Below are 18,981 nucleotides of genomic sequence, written 5' to 3' on the forward strand. Positions count from 1 at the left end.
CACAACAGAGCCATACGGCATCAGTCTCACTGCCATCGTGGCACTACCTCACTCCCATGAGTCACATGCCTTTACTGGTATCCTCCTCGCAGGGGAGTATTTAGGTCACAACCCGAGCTCCCTGCAGTCAGTTCACACTTCAAGCTTTATGTCGACCACACATGGTGGTCCCTCAATAGGAGTTCTTTCATTGAGAGCATTCTATACTCCTGGCTCTATGATGGTTGTGCCTGGTGGTTCATCAATCAGAGTTCTACCATTGAGCACCCTCTATACTCCATGCTCTACACTGGCTGCAACTTGTGGCCCTGCAATCGGAGCCCACTGTAGCGCATCACTTTGTGGGACTTTATTTCTGAACTCACCGCCCTATGAGACAATATCACCACAGGCTTCATTAAATATGTACATCTCTGCGCAATCTCTGTGATTACCTAGTAGGATGTTCCAGTGCAACAGTAGTGCTTACTTACTGGAATGTTCCAGTGCTCCAATGATTAACTATCAAACTGAACCCCATAGCGCCAATTGACACTGCAAGAAACAGTACAGTACTGATGACGATCACTGTTTGTTCCCTCACTGTCATACTGCAATGGTGAAGACGATAAATTTTTGCTTTAAGATTGTCCCACACTACCATGGCAACAAGGCTCACCATTTGCTCTCTCCTTGTCCAACTCCAATAGTGATAAGGATCATCATTTGCTCCCTCCTTGTCCCATTATAATATCAATGATGATCAAATCGACATTTGCACCCTCCTTGTCCCAACAATGGTAATGAGGATCAAAGATTGCAATGTTTAGTCAGTGTCTGCTGCACCAACTATTGAAGATTCGGCATTCTCATCTCCACTACAATGGCCATCAGGAGACTTGGCTTAGAGATTATGTCCCCACAGTGTGCATTATTTTTTGCTTTGAGCTTACTCAGAGTAACCTTCAATATCTGGGCACTATTTCAGTATGTTGCTGGTTTTTTCTGTATCACATGTGTGCTGTCAAAACCCGCTGCCTCTATTAAGTTACCTCCTTGGTAACTCCGATGCTTTCACATATGGCATTATTCAGTTCCTTCACTGAGGTACTGATCTTCTACCCCTGTCCTAAGCCCACTCGGAATTCAATATCTCTTATGCCAATTTTAATGCTCCAGTGCACAGTCTATATCTGTGGCATCTTCCTCACTGCCCATCCATCCTCTTCCTCCTCGCACTCTCAGTGTTCACTTGCACATAACAAATTTTCTGGTGGTCTCCATGCTGTTCCTCAACATCTTACACACTTTTTGGCATCCTCCACAGCACTCCTCAACACCTTCTGGCCTTCCTATTCTTATCTACATACTCAAAGCCTTCAGTGCACCTGCCACCTCATGGCCTTTCCCCACCTGTCGTGTGCAGTATCTTTCCAAATTTCCTCTAATCCACACTCACATGTGATTTCCTTCCCTTTTCTGTTCCTCCAGTGGCATCTTTTTGCAGCAATAGCCCTTTCCAGAACAGTCTCGCCGGACCCATCTGCACCGCTGCCAGACGCCATTGCCGCATGGCAGCATCGTCTTTGGCAGCAGCACTGCCTCTGGTGGCAGCAGCACTGCCTCCGGCATCACACTGCAGACTCTACACAATTTCAGTCTGGTATCACAGGCCATCCACCTCTAGCTATGCCCGACCACAACCCATTCTCATTGGGTCCCTTCCTGCACTACTACGCGGGGTCTCCATGTTTTTCCTGGCATCCTGCTATCCTTCCTCATAGACTGACAACCCCCCCCCCCCCCCTCATTCTCTTGCACAGTTTCCACACTAGCACCATGATGCACCATAGCCATGATGCACCAGCACCACACACCATTAGTCACAGATCCAATCAAGTCATTTGGCACAATTCCCCAGTACCATTCACTGGCTTTCGCCATTGCGAGCACCCATCCCCTCGACTGGCTCCTTCCTCCAGCAGCATCATCATCTTCAAGATGCTATTCTATCTCTTCCCTTGAGGGCAGGGAGAGGGGGGAGGGATAAGGAATGCTGTATTCCCTGGTGACACTGCCACAAACCACACATGGTTGAGTATTGCAGGATGCCTCAGCTTGTCCCACTAACAAGACTTCCTCTGTAGCTCAGACGAAAACAATCTGCAGCAACACACAAATAAATCAGGTCATTTTGAATCGAGTCGTTTATAACTAAACATCCACCAGCTGCCATGGTACGGTGTGGCACTAGCCTTGCTGCCAGAGGCTTAAGAATTGCCCTAAACAGCACTGCCACTGTGGCAAGAATTTGTTTCCATGAGTCACTTGCCTCCATCATTATCCTTCTGCTATATGAGAATTCATGTCACCAACCAACTGTTCTGCGGGCATTTCACACTCCGGGCTTTACACCGAATGCAATTAGTAGTTTCTCAATTGGAGTTCTTTCACCAAGTGTGCTCTATGGTCTCGGCTCTATGCCGTCTGCGCCTAGAGCCTAGACTTCCATCAGTCAAGATTTTCTCCACTGAGTGTCCTCTGCGCTCTCTGCTCTAAATTAGTCATCCTTAACAGTCCATCAATTGGAGTCCACCACAGCTCATTGCTTTGCAGGACTTCATCTCAGAGCTCACTGTCTCACTGGACATGTCCACATATGAAAAACTTTGTGCAATGTCAGTTATGAACTGCTAGGACATTCCCGTGCAATGTCAGTGCTTACCTGCTAGGTCATTGCAGTGCTTCATCAGTTAACTATCAGACTGAATTGAGTAGTGTCAACTCACATTCTAGGATTCTGTTTATAGTATTTTGTTTATCATACTCAATAAAGTTCCACTGTTATCGGCTACTTGGGCACAACAATCATAATGTTTTGTTACCCTTGTAATGAACATTACAGAATGCAAATCTAAAAATTTTACTAAGAGCAGAAAGAAAGAAGATGTAGGATTATTATAAACAGCTAATTCATAGACTACAGAAAATAGCCACAAAAGAATATGACAATATATAAGACTATTGTGGATCTGAAACACAGCAGCACACACAAAATTACAGGACATGTTGCAAGTATCTACAGTACATGGTACAATCACTGATTTTCTACATAACCACACTCACTCAATGTGTTCTTGAAGTATAAAATAATACTGATAGATATACCAGAAGAAGAAACCCGATCATATCACTGCAAGAGAAGGGAGCACTTCAGTTTGACCCACTGTGCAAAATACACATCTGCTTCAGCTTTGTCACACACGCATCCCTCTAAACCAATAAAAAATAAATAAAAAAAAGGCTTGTAGTGTATCATTGTTCAGGAATAATATCATCCTATGAATGTGCTGCACTCATGCATGCATGCTCTCTCTCTCTCTCTCTCTCTCTCTCTCTCTCTCCCTCCCTCCCTCCCTTTGTGATTATTTTTGTCTGGAGTTAAGTTGGACGAGAGAATAATATCAAGTTCGAGAGAATAATATCAAGTTCTGGAAACAGATAGTTCTGGCTAAGACAGGGAAGGTATTAAGAGAACTATAAACAGAAAAATGCCCCACAGACATCGCCCACTCAAAGCCAAGATGGGGCAGAAAAAGGCAAAGGTACAAAAAACATGAGGGTGAAACAATACAGGCACAGACAGGGATTCCACTGGACGAATTTCAGTTTTACCAAGAAATGCTGTGTGCGTAATACATAGTATAAAGGAGGATAAAAAGACAAGAACCAAAGCTCGATATCTCGAGCTACATCTACATCCATAATCTGGAAGCCACTGAAGTGCACGGCATGGGTACTTCAGATTGTACCACGCATTAGCAATTCATCCCAATCCATTTGCCTATAGAGCACTGGCTATGCATGCATTATTAACCTAAGTGTGTCTCAGCAGTCACTATGAAAGCAACACATGGGCAGTTGTCGTATATTACTAGATTCCTCACTTAACACTGGTTTTTGGTACATTGTTAAAATGGTTTTTGCAGGATAGTTGGTGTCATCTTCAAGCAACTACCAGTTCAGGTTATTCAGAGTTTCCACGACTCTCTACCTTGTGTCTAACAAACATGTTGTCATTCATGCTGAGTGATATACATTCAATGTCCCCAACTATACCTATTTGGTACAAGTCTCACACATTTGAAATATATTCTAGGATGGGTTGCATGAGTATTTGTCAGCAATTTCATTTCTGGGTGAAGTAACAGATTCCAAATGTGACTGATATTGCAGTCATGGGGTACTATGTTTTTGCATTTTGTAAAGTGCAGTGTTTTACATTTCTGAACATTTAAGCTGAATTGCAAATCTTTGTATCATTCTGAAATGTCATCAAAATGAATATCTCTATACCGTTTTCAGACACTGCTTCATTATAGATAACAGCATCATCTGCAAAATGTCTTAACATTGTGTGCCAGGTGACTATTGTACAATATATGCAGCAATGGTCCCAACACACTTTTCTGGGGCACACCTGAAGTTACTTCTACAACTCCCGATGACTCTCCAACAAAAGCGCATAATGAGAAATACATAGATGTTCATGATCATTCAGAGCACTTAAAGCTCAAACTATGTGTCTAATCCGCCCCCTCTTTTTCTTCTGGCAGCTTTAATGAGGGCAGAGGGTTATATTTGTTAATTTCAAGAAAGTGTATGACTCAATAAACTGAGGATCAGTATTTAATATTTTGGAAGAGTATGGAGAGGGTGACATATCCAGGAACCTAATAAAGAGATCTGCATGAACACTGCATCAAATGTGACATTCACAAAAAATATCTTAGGAGCATTTGAGATCAAGACTAGCAGACAAAGTGATGAATATTCTTCACTTCTCTTCAGCTGTGTTTTGGAAAATGTTATTGAAGACTGGCATGAAATACTGAGTCAACACACAGAGGATCAACTTTGGCTGGACCCAAAGCCAAAACAGTATATATTGACCATCTACATAGAAGTAACAACACCTAGTCAGAAATTAAAATGCTTCAGTGATACAAGGAAGCAGATGAAAGAGTAAGTCTACAGGTTTCCTTAAATATCACAACAACTATATTTCGAACTTCAATAATGGATCAAACTGAATGAATATTATCCAAAGATAAACTGAATGGGACAATAAAGTCAGATATATAGATGTACTGGTTCCAAAAAAAAATGGGCTGGAGCAGGAAGCAATCAATAATAGGATATTAAATAAAATTAAACTGGGTCTATCATCTGACAAATAACTTATACAACATGAAGCACTTAGCACTTGAGTCAATATTAGAAAAGATAAGATATATAGGAAGTTTTCAAAACAATAGGAATCCACATATCAGAAACCTTGACTATGAGCACTAAGGGATCAATTGATTAAAAAGGAACACAAATCATTGAAAAAGTAATAATAAAATGAGGTTCCCAAATGGTTAAATGGAAAGATATAATTAAGACCCAATAAAGAATTGTACACAAAGACAGAACCAAAAACATCACTTAGAAAGAAACAAAACTGTTAGTTGGCACATATACAGAATGGACTGGCTTAATAAGACGACCTGGACTTCATAACCCCAAAGAAAAAAAAATCTGTGATGTTTACAAAACCCTAAAGAGGATCCACAACAAACTAGTACACCAGGAAACAAAGCTGAGAAAAGGTTGTATTCAGAAACATCGTACAAAACTACCAACGAATTCAGAGTGTAACAAGAACCCAGAAAATAGAGTGGGACTCAGATGGAGGCATAAAATCACATTTGAAGGAGTGCAAGAGATATTGGCAGCATGTCTAAACCTGCAGGAGAAACAGATTTGTTGCCATTGTTGCTGTTGTTGTTTCCAGTATGAAAACCAGTTTGATGCAGCTCTCCACACTAGTCTATCCGGTGCAAGTGTCTTCAACTTTGCATAACTACTGCAATCTACAGCCTCTTGAACCTAAAAGAAAGGTGACAGGAAAGCTGTCAATAATTACCAAGCTGTTCCACTGCTGACATCATTTTCCAAAGTTTTGGAGAAAGTGACCTATTCTAGAACAGTCTCTAAGCCAAACAAAATAATATCCTCAGCAAATCACAATTTGGATTTCAGAAGAGTTGTTCCATTGAGAATACCATTTACATGTCCACTCATCAAATCTTACAAGAATTAAACAATAGAATAATGCTAGTTAGTGTTTTCTGTGTCCTATCTAAGGCATCTGACTGCACGAGTCACAGTATTCTCCTAGATAAACTGTAGTTTCATGGAATTGATGGATAATGTTGTATCTAACTAAAAGAATGCAGAAAGTTATACTTAATAATTCAATCAATGTAATCAAGGGAGATTCTCTCCCTGGGGAGAAATCACATATGCAGTTTTCCAAGGCTCAATCTTAGGTCCACCATTGTTCTTCATATATGTGAATGATCTTCCATCTAATATGAAACAAGCAGAGATAGTTCTTTTTGCAGAATACTGTAATCACCCCACTAATAATGTGCATACATGCAGCAACAGAAGAAATGGTAAACAATGTCCTTAACAGTGCCGTAGAGTGAACATAGGGAAAGACCAATAGAGGAAGAAAGTATGAGGATGGAGAAGAACAAAGGAAACAGGATCCTGGAGTTTTCAAATGTCCGTCTCCTTACAAAGGCTCGATACATTACTCCCAAGAAGAGGGAGTGTGAAGGGGACGTAAGGGGAGGGGGGGGGGAAGGATTGGGGATGAGGAGGGATGGGGAAGAGGGGTAGGGCAGCCCGGAAAGGAAGGAGAACTGCACTAGCTCGGGGCCCCATGCTCGCCACACACGCATCCACAAAAGTGTTGTGGATCCCCCTGAGGGCTGAAAGTAGAGGAGTATTATAGTTTAGTGTAAAATGCACTCTCCTTCACGAAATGTAACACTTTGGTAGTGATTGTTCCATCATTTGCAAGCATCTGAGGTAGTAAGGTAGGCAAGCTGAGAGTGTGTCACAGAGTGGTCAGCAGAATGCACTCAACAAGAAGATGCACTGTTGTCACTGGACTACTGCAGCTCCAGTGAAGAGGATCCTCCGAACGCAGAAAGTACTTGCCGGTGAGTTTTGTGTGGGCAACGCATAGTCAGCACAACATAATGGCATCTTTCCAAAAGGCTTGGAATGATGTATGCCATACTCTCAACTTATTTTGGGTTGTAGTAGCCTGCCATTCCAATTCCCAGAGCCTCAAAACATTGCATCAAAACTGTAATCATATGTTGGTGCCCAGTATTTCGATGTCAATTTGATGTCCTGCAGTTGTGTCTTTAGCTAGACAGTCAGGGAATCCATTTCCTGGAATGCTTATGTGGCTCCATGTCCATGTGGAGGTCACTGTCTTTCCAGAGCTGTAGAGGTCAACCAATAGATCCTGGATGTTAGCAACCAAAAGATTTTTGGGATAGAGCAGGGATATGTCTTTTAAGCAACTCATGGAATTGCTACAGATCAAAGTTTGTCATGGCCAGGAATTTGATGTACCGCAAAGCTTCAGATACGGCAAACCAATTCTGTAGTGCATTCATTGCTGAAAGTGCTTCTCATGTCCAACTGCACGTGCAATAGCATAACTAATGCTGTCATTGACTTACAATCCACCCATGTAGATGCATGCCAAATTAGAATAGTCACAAAGGATCGAACAAACAGGTGTCGAAGAAGGGTAAGATCAGCATCCATCTTGAGGTCAAAACAATTTGAACTGTTGGTTATGAAACAGAATGAGTGATATGCGTGAGTAGGCATCTGATAGATTGTGACTGCATAATTTGCCAGAAGCTGCTGCCGTCTAAATCGCAGCAGTGGGTCACTGGCTTCCGCCAGGAGGCTGTCAGCACTCGTACGGAAGGCCCCTGTTGCCAAACGCACACCAGTGTGGTGAACAGGGTCCACCAAGCTCAGTATGGATGATGCTGCCAACCCATAGGCAATACATACTTAGCCCACATGGGGTAAAATCAGTGCTTTGTAAAATCTCAGAAGAACTAAGCGGTCCACCTCCACAAGGAGTTACTAAGAAAACAGAGAGCATTTAGCTTCTTTGTACATGTTGCTTTGAACCAGAGGACATGTGACAGCCAAGTTAGGTTGTTGTCAAATAAAATACCTAAGAATTAAAAAGTTGCAATGACTTCAAGTAATTGGTCATCAAAATAAATTTCTAAGTGTGGGTACACATTCAAGAGTCACCAAAAATGCACAACCCATTATTTTGCAGGAGAAAATTGATAACTGTGATTCAGGTTCAGTCATGTACTCTCCAGATAGCCCCCGAAGTTGACGCTCAGTGATGTGCAGCGTTGCAGAGGCACAGTACAGGCAAAAATCATCCACATACAGCAACGGAGAGACGGTTGGGCCCACAGCATTGGTGATAGCGCATAACATACCACTCAGAATCGATCCATGAGGGACTCCAGTTCACAGTACACATTGGTTGCTGAGAGTTGAACCTATCCAGGCCTGAAAAAGTCAGAGAGATAGGAAATTCTGGATAAAAGCGAGAAAACTGCCCCTGAAACCCACTCATGAAACATACATAAGATGTTATGTCACCAGGTGGAATCATATGCTTTCTGCATGTCAAAGAACATAGCAATCAGATGATGGTGATACGTGACAGCATTGTGCACTGCAGATTCCAGGTGAACCAACTGATCTGTGGTGGACCGGAAAGTCCAAAAGTCACTATGGAATTGTGATATATGTCCTCGAGCTTCAAGGTACCAACATAGATAGTGGCTAACCATTCATTCAAATAACTCACACATCCCATTCATCAGAATGATTAGCCATTAGTTAGTTAAAATCTGTGGGTCCTTTCCCAGTTTCAGAACGGGAATAATAATACCTTCCCGTCATTGAGAGGGAAATTATCCTTCCTGTCATATACAATTAAAAAGCCCGAGGACATTTTTCATGCTGTCGGCACGAAGATGTTTAAGCATTTGGGTGTGGACTTCATCAGGTCCAGGGGTCGTATCTCAACACTTGGCCAAAACGCTGTAAGACTCAACGACGGACGACCGAGCAAGACCTAACAAACAACAACATGCAAATAAGAACAGGGTCAGAAGCGAAAACTGACGAATCCACAACGTCCACTCGTACACGGAAACCAAGTAAACACACTATCTGTAGGCATGATGTCGATAGACTAACGCGAATATCAGATTGCCGGCGGAGTGAGAGGCAGGCACTTAAATACCTGATATAGTACGTTGCTATTGGCCACTGGGATCACGTGCTCCATTGTGGCACCCTCACGTTATACGCGGGCCAGGGGCAATGGCTACTGTGCCAGGAGGTCTTTACCTTGGCAGGGTGGCACCCACGCAGAGAACCTCCGATCAGAGTGAGTAGCGTTGGGGAAATGAGCCATGATGAAATGGATCAATCTTATTGATGTTTTCTGCAAACTGGTATACTTCATATACAACCAGAATATCTCGCCCCCTCCCCGCAGTGTCGGGGGCTAGAATAGACCTGTGGCTATAATTTGCATGTCGTAAGAGGCAACTGATAGGACTCTTTCTATTTGGTCCTGTTTTTATCTTGGTATTTTGATTATTCCTTCTATCTCTGAAGATTTTCGCTCTTTTTAAAAGCTTTTTTGTCCACATTTTTTGGCTTTTTAAGTTCTGGTTCCCTTTTTGGGCTTGACTTCCACATTCCAATTTGTACAGAAATTGAGGAAGGGCACCTTACTGTGGCGCAATAACTGTCCAATGCTGTCTCAACAGCCAGGAAAAGAGATTTTAATGGAGAGGTTTACAATCCTATTGCATTTCCGTCTTTGACCGTGCCTCAAGACGACGAGAGCCAGGTGAGGAGAAATGGAAGTGGACAATTTGCTGAGTTCTTGGTTTGCTCCTGAACAGATGGTGGATCTTTTGCTAAAACAAAGCCATTGTTTTCCATTGAAAACATCGAAGGTCAGTTTGGGGAGGTTGCTGCAATAAAGAAAATGAGAAATGGAGCTTTTCTGATCAAAATATCGTGTGCCAACTAGTCAAGGAGACCTCAGACCTGTGTCAACAAAGGAGATATACCAGTCACCATTTCTCCTCATATCAAGCTCAGTAGAATTCGAGGTGTTATCTTCCATCGGGATCTAGCACTACAAACTGATGGAGAGCTGCATACTAATCTGGCACAGTGTGGAGTCCATTTTGTTCTGTGCTTCCAGAGGGGACCAAAGGATAATAGAGTGGACCTTGGAGCTTTTATCCTAACCTTCAAAGGCAACATTTTGTCTGAGAAAGCTGAAGTCAGGTTTATAGGTGTGATGTCATGCCCTATTCGTCTTCTCTGATGTTTTAGGTGCCAAGGTTGGGACACATGTCCTCCTGCTGTTCTAAAGGGGCTGTCTGTAGGGCACGTATATGGATGTCACAAGAGGGCAACCCTTGTGGACCAACCACCTCAGTGTTTCAACCGTCTAGAACCACACCCTCCTGGTTCACCACAGTGCTCAGTGCTCAAGAGGGAGAAGAAAGCGCAAGAGTATAAAACGCTTGACTCCCTCTCTATCAAAATGCAAAGAAAAAGTTTGCAAATGTTGTGCCATGGTCCATACGTCCTGCGATGACAGTTCTCTCACGGCACCTCTTGGCCCTGGTCATATTCCAGGGCCTGCTCTACAGCCGGGGAAGGTAATGTCAACTCCCTCACCCTACTCCTATATTACTGGTGGTTCCTCCACTGTTGGTGTGATCAGAGATGCCTAGTTGTCCTACGGAGTCATCAGGGACAAGTACACCTGTCAAGGTGCCCGCCTCTCAAGACAAGGACCAGCAGCCACAGGTTGTTGGCTGCAGAAAAGTACAGGCCTCTTTGCTCCTGGAAGATAAAATGGGGAAACCTTCACAGAAATCAAAGTCTCACCAAAGAAGGCTATGCAGAAAGATAAACTGCTTCCTGAGGCTTTGGATTTTCTGCTTCTTGTCCCTACAGAGGTTGAGCCTATGCACACTGACGGATCACACAATTAGATAGACTATGACCTGGTAGCAAAGTAATCACACCCATCCTTTCTATTCGCCACTTTCCCAGATCTGACTCCAGTGCTCCTTCAATGGAACTGTAATTGCTGCTATCACCATCTGACCAAACTCCGCCATTTAATGGCTAATTGCTCTGTAATTGGCATAGCACTTCCTTGCTCTGAAAAACTAAAAACCTTACTAATTGCGGAAATATTGAGAGAGCATCTGATGAGATCTGTACCCTCATACGCTATGATACTTCCAGTGAGTAGGTGCCCCATACTACTGCAGTAGAGACCGTGGCCATTGGTGTGTCTCCTTTCAGAATTGGACATTTGCCTACTCAACACTGGAGCTTAAACACACTTCAGTGTGGCTCACAGTTTGCAGCCCATGTATCTTACCCCTGATTCAATGGTGCATCCATGGTGATCTTTGTGACAGTGATCATTTTCCTATTGTTCTCTCCCTCTCCACCCACAGTCATCTGGAACATGCTCCATGTCAGTCGCTTCAGAAAACTGACTGGCAGGCTTTCTCCTCTACAGCCACTTTTGCAGCCAGTCATGCGACGGATACTGACAAAGTGGTGCAGAGTACTATCAATACTATTATTCATGCTGCAACAGCAATGACACCCTACTCCTCCAACTCTTCCTGGTGGCTGCTTGTGCCATCGTAGTCTGAAGATATAGCCACAGTTGTCAGGGAATACTGCAGGGCACTTCAACGGCACAAGCACCATCACAGTATGGATAATTTAATAGCATTCGAGAGACACTACACGAAAGAGCAGTTTTTAGTAAAGAAAAGGAAGTAGGAGTGTTAGGAGTAATACGTATCATCCATGTAATCCCACACCCCATCATCCCAGGTAAGGACTAAACTCTGCCATGTTTGCAGCCATTCCATTACTCATGGCAGTTCGTGGCACCCTTGTCAGTGGTAACATCTGCACTCTTCCTCTTATACTGCCCAATGTTTGCAGCACACTTCACTGAAGTGTCCGCTTACAGTAATTACCGTCCTCATTCCCTGGCCTCGAAACACCTTACTGAGCACTGCCTGCTGTCCTTGCTTGCACATGACTCTCTATCATACAGTGTCTCTGGTATCGAGTGTCCCGGGTTTCGAATCTGCACCAGACAGCATGGACCTCGATTACTACTAGAGGTCTCTCCAGCCGTCGCACCGAACTTAAAAAGTGTAAAAAAAAGTGAAAAGAGCAAAAACCTACAGAAGTAGAAAGAGTAGTCAAAATACCAAGGTAAGAACATGACCAAACAAACACACTCCTATTAGTCAACTCTTATGATATGCACGGATTAGCCACAGGTCTATTCTAGACCCCAATACCGCAGGGGGCAAAGATATCCTGGTTGTATATGAAATATACCAGTGGCAGGACACAACCAATACCTTCACTGCGCAATAGGAATGGTAATGTTACCAGTGACAGTTCCAATAAAGACAAGTTCATAAACACGGTTTTCCACAACATAACTACGAAGTAGATATCCTTGGTGTGCTGTAGCCTCCTAAATCACTTAATAAAGGCAAGTCTTCTGGTCCAGTTTATATACCAATCGGCTCCTTTCAGAGTATGCTGATATAGTAGCTCATACTTAGCACCCACACACAACTGCTCACTCAATGAAAGAGTCAAGCCTAAAGACTGGAAAGTTGCACAGGTCACACAAATACTCAAACAAGAAAATAGGAGTAATCTGCTGAATTACACACCCATATCACTGACGTCTATTTGCACGATTTTGGAGCATATATTGTGTTCAAACATTATGAATAACCTCACAGAAAATATCCTATTGACAAGCAGTCAGCATGGATTCAGAAAATATTGTTCTTGTGAAACACCCTGAGTAATGAGTACTATCAATAGGGATTCTCAAATTGAGTCTCTACTTCTAAATTTCCAGAAAGCTTTTTGGTACTGCTCCTCACAAGCGACTTTTAATCAAATTGGTTGCCTGTGGAAAACTGTCTCAGTTGTGTGACTGGGTTCATGATCTGGCATTTCCCAAGGAAGTGTTATAGGCCCTCTGCTCTTCCTAATCCATGTAAATGACAGGAAGACTAGGATTAACACACTATCAATAGTAGTAATATCTAGAAACTGGTGACAAGCTCCAATCGAACATGAATAGGACTGGAAAATGGTCATGTAATTTTCAAAGTATGATCCTAAAATTTGTCTTAACACGATTTAGGGAAATCACAAAAAACCTATATTTGTGTGGCCAAACTGAACCTTGCTTCATTTGGATGTGAGTATAGTGTCACAGCTACTACAAAAGTTGCAAATTTTTGTAAGTGGTATGTGTCATGCACAACATACTAAAAATACTGACTCATGGGGAGTTAGCAAGGGTGAGGGGGTGGGGGGTTTAAAGGTAACTTTATGTTTTTCTTGAACATCTTGAAAAGTCCTATTCTAACAAAAATGTTTCCCAGTGCAACATTAATCTGCATTAAAAGTTTTACAAAAAAGGTCCTATTCATTTTTTCCCTAAGACTAATGGTTTCCACATATTGCAGGGGATAGAAAAATTGCAGGTTATTAAAATGTAGTGTTTTAATTATATGAAACTGATGATTTTTGTTAAATGAAGTGGTTAGGAACAAATATTACGTGTGTATCACTCACAAGTCCAGTAGAAGTGTATTAAGGGATAAATTGTGTTCCGGTGGTGTGACAGGCTGGAGGGGTTAGAAAGCAAACAGGTGAGGGAAGGCAGATACTAGATTGTGATCAGATACTTCTGTTCTTTGTAGGTCTGTGAACTGAAGAGCGAACAGGTAATTCCCCGCCACCTCTTTACCTCACAAAAAGCCACTACAGGGTGTTTCATAAAGTTATACCGACCCTTTTGCAGCGCACTGGCAAGGTAGTGTGCAGACATGCCTGAGTGATGAAGTCCCATACTCCTTGTCAGAGCATAGGGGACGATGTGGGAGACCCGCACTAGTGTACTTGGTAAGGTCCTAGCGGAGGTGGTTTGCCATTGCCTTCCTCCGAGCGTAATGGGGATGAATAATGATGATGATGATGAAGACGACATCTCGAGGCAGGTGACAATCCCTGACCCCATCGGGAATCGAACCCAGGACCTCCGGCTTGGGAAGCGAGAACGCTACTGCGAGACCACGAGCTGCAGACCATGGGATGTTTATTTTCCATAAAATGCATTAACACTAACAAAAGAGAAAATACACATGAATGGATTCTAAATAAATTTAAGCACTGTGTTCTACACTGCTAGATGGGAAATTGATTCTTAATGATCCTGTACGTTTACCAGGAAAGATGACTTTCCCCACCATGAGTGCTACTCTCTTTTCAGTTTACAAGCAAACTGTATATCCTCAGTGTTTCCTGTCCAATTCTCTTACGTGAGTAGCCTAAATAACTTCAGTGAGCTGCTGTTTGTATGGTGAAGTTACTTTCAGTTTATTAAGCAAGTACTTATTTGCAGCTGTTAAATGAACTACGTGTGAAGATGTCAGTAACCTGCGTAGTGTTGGTGGGAAAGGAATTGGATTGGTAAATGTTGCATGTTGTTACTGTCTGTTGTTGACAGCATACTGTAAAGCAATGTAAATCTGCTGCAGTCAATTGGTGCACCTCCGCAGTATATCTTGCAAGATTGGTATCAGCATGTCCGATAGAATAGGACTGCTTACATTCAAATGTAGAACAGTAATCTGCTGTATGGAACTTCATAACACTGACCCAGTTTGTGCCTCTGGGCCTCTTCAGATGTTGGGAAAGCTGAGTCTCAGATGCTGCATTTGATACCACTCACACTGTGAAGAGCATTCCAGCACTGATAGCGGAGACAATGAAATAGGTGCTGAAATGAAATGATCGTATGGTTGCATACGTATTGACATGTTACACTTGGGCAGGCTCTTCAGTGTCGCAGACAGTAGGCAGCTCTAGCTCTGGCAGTTTTTTTTTGTTTTTGTTTTTTTTTTTGTTTTTTTTTCACAATAGCTCATTTAATAACTGCAATTAAATACTCACTCATTAAATTGAAAATAGCTTCACTATATAAACCTGAGCTTAGTGACATTGTTTTGCCCACTCACATGAGAGAACTGAACGGGAAGTGCTGAGGGATGTATAGTCCATTTGTAAACTGAAAAGCAAGTAGTGCTCCTAGGGGGGCGGAGTAGTTTTTCCCAGAAGAATTCTATGGCTGCCGTACACAATGGCTAAGAATAAGTTTCCCCTCTAGCAGTGTAGAGCAATGTGAACAGATTTACATAGATTCTCTCCTTCTGTGCTGCCTGCGTTAGTATTACGGGTAATTCCTATCTGTATTATATGTAGCATTAACGCATTTTGTGAAAAATTAGCGTCCCCAGGCATGTCTGCACACTGCATAACCAGTAATTCGTAAGGCGAGCTGCAGCAGTATCTGTATAACTTTGTGAAACACTCTGTAGTTGCCTTTTGTGATGTAGTGTGGTAGAGATAATAGGGAATTGCCTGGTCACACTTTGGTTCGCAGACCTACAAAGGAGGGAAATGCATGGCAATAATCCGGTGACCTTCCTTCCTTCACACTTCAACTCTCCACCTCCACCCCTTTCCACTCTGTTGTACCACTGGAGCACAGTTTTAATACAGTTATACCCCACTTAGATGTGTTACACACTATTTATATTTGTCCTTAAGTCACTTCATTTAACAATAAATTCAACTGTACATCATTAAAACATTATTGTTGATAATCTGTGATTTTTCCATCCCTCACAACAAGGAAACTGATAGCCCTGAAGAAAAAATGAATGCAGCATGTGTTGTGTGAAATTTCAGTGGTTTAATTTTGTACTGGGAAATATTTTTGCAAGCAAAACATTAGTGTGTGACCTACAAATGCCACATCGCTCCCTATGTTGTTCATTATCCTCCCTATTACAACTGTACAAGGATTTGAGACTATACAAAAATTTTCCCTTTTTCCCTTCTTTGACTTGACTTCATGGCACAAGAATTAATTCACATTTGATTTAATAAAATGGTTTGCTGAGACCTCAACAGAAGTAGAAACCTAGTTTCAATTATAATTCATTTAAGAAAGAATTTTGCATACTCAGAAGCTTTCATGCTCCACTATCACTTCAGTATTATGATACGTAGGTCAACGTGCTGGAATGAAAGAAGATACTTTCATCCATCTTACCAGTAGCTAAACAGTTAATATTGAAAATCACAGTTTCTAAATATAGTTTAACTTGAACTTCCCACTTGGTACACACACCTTACGCATCATGTGGGCACATGACATCAAAATATTGTGTATTATTATGTCTTAAGAGAAAGAATTTGGCGATTGGTATTACATGGTCTCTGATAGGTTAGTTTTGTCATCATAATATCATTGATTTCCTTCGCACAACTGGAAAGCGAACGTTGTAAATTATGGGTTAGGATATAAGGGAATTTAATGCCCACAGCTGTTGAGTGAAGCAAACCTTACCAAACTGGTACGAGACACGAACTACAAGGAATAAGTTTTTCAACTGCATTAGGAAGATACATATTCATGGACAAAGTACATTGGAAACAAGATCGACCTTTCACCTATTTAGGGTGTGGCAATAAACGTATCAGAGTTGCTCAGATAACAGTTTTTATAATAGAACGGTACCTTATTCAATTGACCTATATACCAATACATCAATCTGTAACGTACATTAACACATGAATTTCTATAGCGGCACTTGTTGTTAGTAACAAGACTACATATGAAAATAAATTGTGACATTAACACAGGTAGAGTGATGAAATACCCACTTGGTCCTAAAGCCAGCTGTTCCATACCCAAGAGTTTTTGTACTCTTTCTCGGATGCTTCTCCGCTCCAATCTTTGCTGCTTCACGAAATAGGTTCGTTTTAATTTCTCCCGACATTTCCTTACTTATAAATACGCACTCACACAATACAAAACTTCTCAGTACCACTTCCAAACAACCCGGTTTGCTCACGCAACTGTTTGCATGCGTACCACACCTCTGACGTCACTGGAGTTGACAGTTATAGTAAACAACTGTTGGCTGTGCCGCGTGGTTCAGCCGGGTTCAGCCAGGTGCCGATCTTCTTCTTCTGGTGTACCGGAAGATAATGAAATATTTGCTAGTTTTTTAAGTAGTATGATGCAAATCTGATTTCGTACAAACATATGGGATTAACGGCTGATAACACACAATATATAATGAAATACGGACTGTTGCGACAATTTGTGACAATATCCCTTTTCTACATTCATGTTTAGCAAATGCGAGACAGGTTCCAGGTTAACTGAAGAATTTCTTTAAGAGTGGAATGTAAACTTACCAGCAGTAAATAACAGTTATCTTTATTAAATCATGTTTGTTGTAATAAACTTGCGTCTCTGCCGTAATATTGAAAGATTTTGTAATAAAACATAATGCACAATAAAACTTAGTATAATATTTCAAAATATTTAGTTATAGCTCTGTTGCAATATGAGGTTTTGGTGTAATTAAATGTTATTATGGCTGGGTGCCTTATCCACCAACAGCCCATAGTATATCAAACACAGCCACGGAGTTCAACAATAACCAGCTGCCAGCATATTACATCTCTCTCTTATTAATAGCTACGACTGGTGTCACTTTGAGTAACACTTGTTGCCAGTACGCTCCTATACAATGAGATGGACTGAGAGAACATAATGTATTGTACCCTTTCCGCCAAAAAGAAATTTTGTGCAGTTTATACTACTGGGTTCCGTTAAAAACTGTTAGACTGGAAAGGCTGTATCACACCGTAGACTTTTTGTACAGAAAGCTCCCAAACTTGGACATACGAGAGGTGAACCATTCACTCTCCAACAAATGTTTCGAATCATTTTCTGGAAATTCTGTCATAAAAAGAGGAACTTAAAGAATGTGTAATCAGACAAGAATTGAAACAACACAAAAAAATTAATTCTTAAAAAGTATGACTGCATGCTACACTTATATATACGCGGCATTAAATGGAATTATCTGTGCTAAAATGGTTGTAAACAAACATGCGGACTAGCAGAAAAGGTTTTTCTTGATGCAATTATTTACCAACAGCCGTATGATTTGTAGAAGTTTATTTTATTTTATGAACTTCTATGTGCTACCAGTTTCGGCATTACATCCATGCTATCTTCAGGCCCCACTCGTCATAGTCGTAAAATCGCTATACACGGAAGAAGCCATATAACTGGAGACGTGAATCAATCGTCCTGCAACAGCTCTTGGTGGCCAGGCGACACAGACTGTGTCATAAAATAAAATAAACTTCTACAAATCATACGGCTCTTGGTAAATTATTGCATCAAGAAGTTCATGCCAGCCATCGTCACACGATCCATAATGGATCAACAAAGAGCAGAAAAGGTGTTCCGTACTTGCGAACAGGTACTGCTATTTGTTGTGCTGTTCAATAATTGTCCCTTAGAGCCTGCGAAGATACTACGAAACTAATTACAGCACGCAAAGACGCATTTACAGCTTGGTCTGCACCAAAACGAAGCTAGCGAACGAGCATCTGTGAAAGAGGATTCTACCATAGAGGGTAAACGAGCGCCAACATACAACGTCCGGCGGGGTTGGGGTCGCATGCGGCGGTGCTCACTCGTGTTCCACTAGTAGTCGGTTTTCCCGCGAACCAACCATAAGGTATAAATTTCTGTGGAGTGAGTATTCGGACGCGCAGAACGAGAATTCTGGCCGCAACATCTCCAGAAGCTCAACTCACGTGATTTTGGGTCAGCCCGTTTTAGCCTGTACCACTTGACGTGTTTTGAGTGTTATTACTCCTACATTCAGATCACCTTCAGAAGTACCATGAATCTTTGTATACGCGTTTTATAGACATCTTAACGATTTCATACCTGGCTCGCCGGCGATATTTTGAGTCACACATTTGTGCCGTCTTCCTCTGCACTTAAGGTCTGGGCGACAGCACCGCCTGCTGGCCGTT

The 18,981-nt window shown here is 41.9% G+C and overlaps 1 protein-coding gene across 1 annotated transcript in view; it reads right to left on the minus strand.

The window, feature by feature from the left end:
- LOC124606951 (phosphoacetylglucosamine mutase) overlaps nucleotides 1-17,021 on the minus strand; it is a 140,203-nt gene extending 123,182 nt beyond the window's left edge. The window contains exon 1 of the mRNA XM_047139073.1: nucleotides 16,795-17,021. Within this exon, the coding sequence (XP_046995029.1) occupies nucleotides 16,795-16,910 (116 nt within the window). The 5' untranslated portion in view covers nucleotides 16,911-17,021. The remainder of the gene's footprint in view (nucleotides 1-16,794) is intronic.
- Nucleotides 17,022-18,981: the final 1,960 nt, after the last annotated feature.

The sequence above is a fragment of the Schistocerca americana genome, chromosome 3, assembly GCF_021461395.2.
Source record: "Schistocerca americana isolate TAMUIC-IGC-003095 chromosome 3, iqSchAmer2.1, whole genome shotgun sequence".
Lineage (NCBI taxonomy): Eukaryota > Metazoa > Arthropoda > Insecta > Orthoptera > Acrididae > Schistocerca > Schistocerca americana.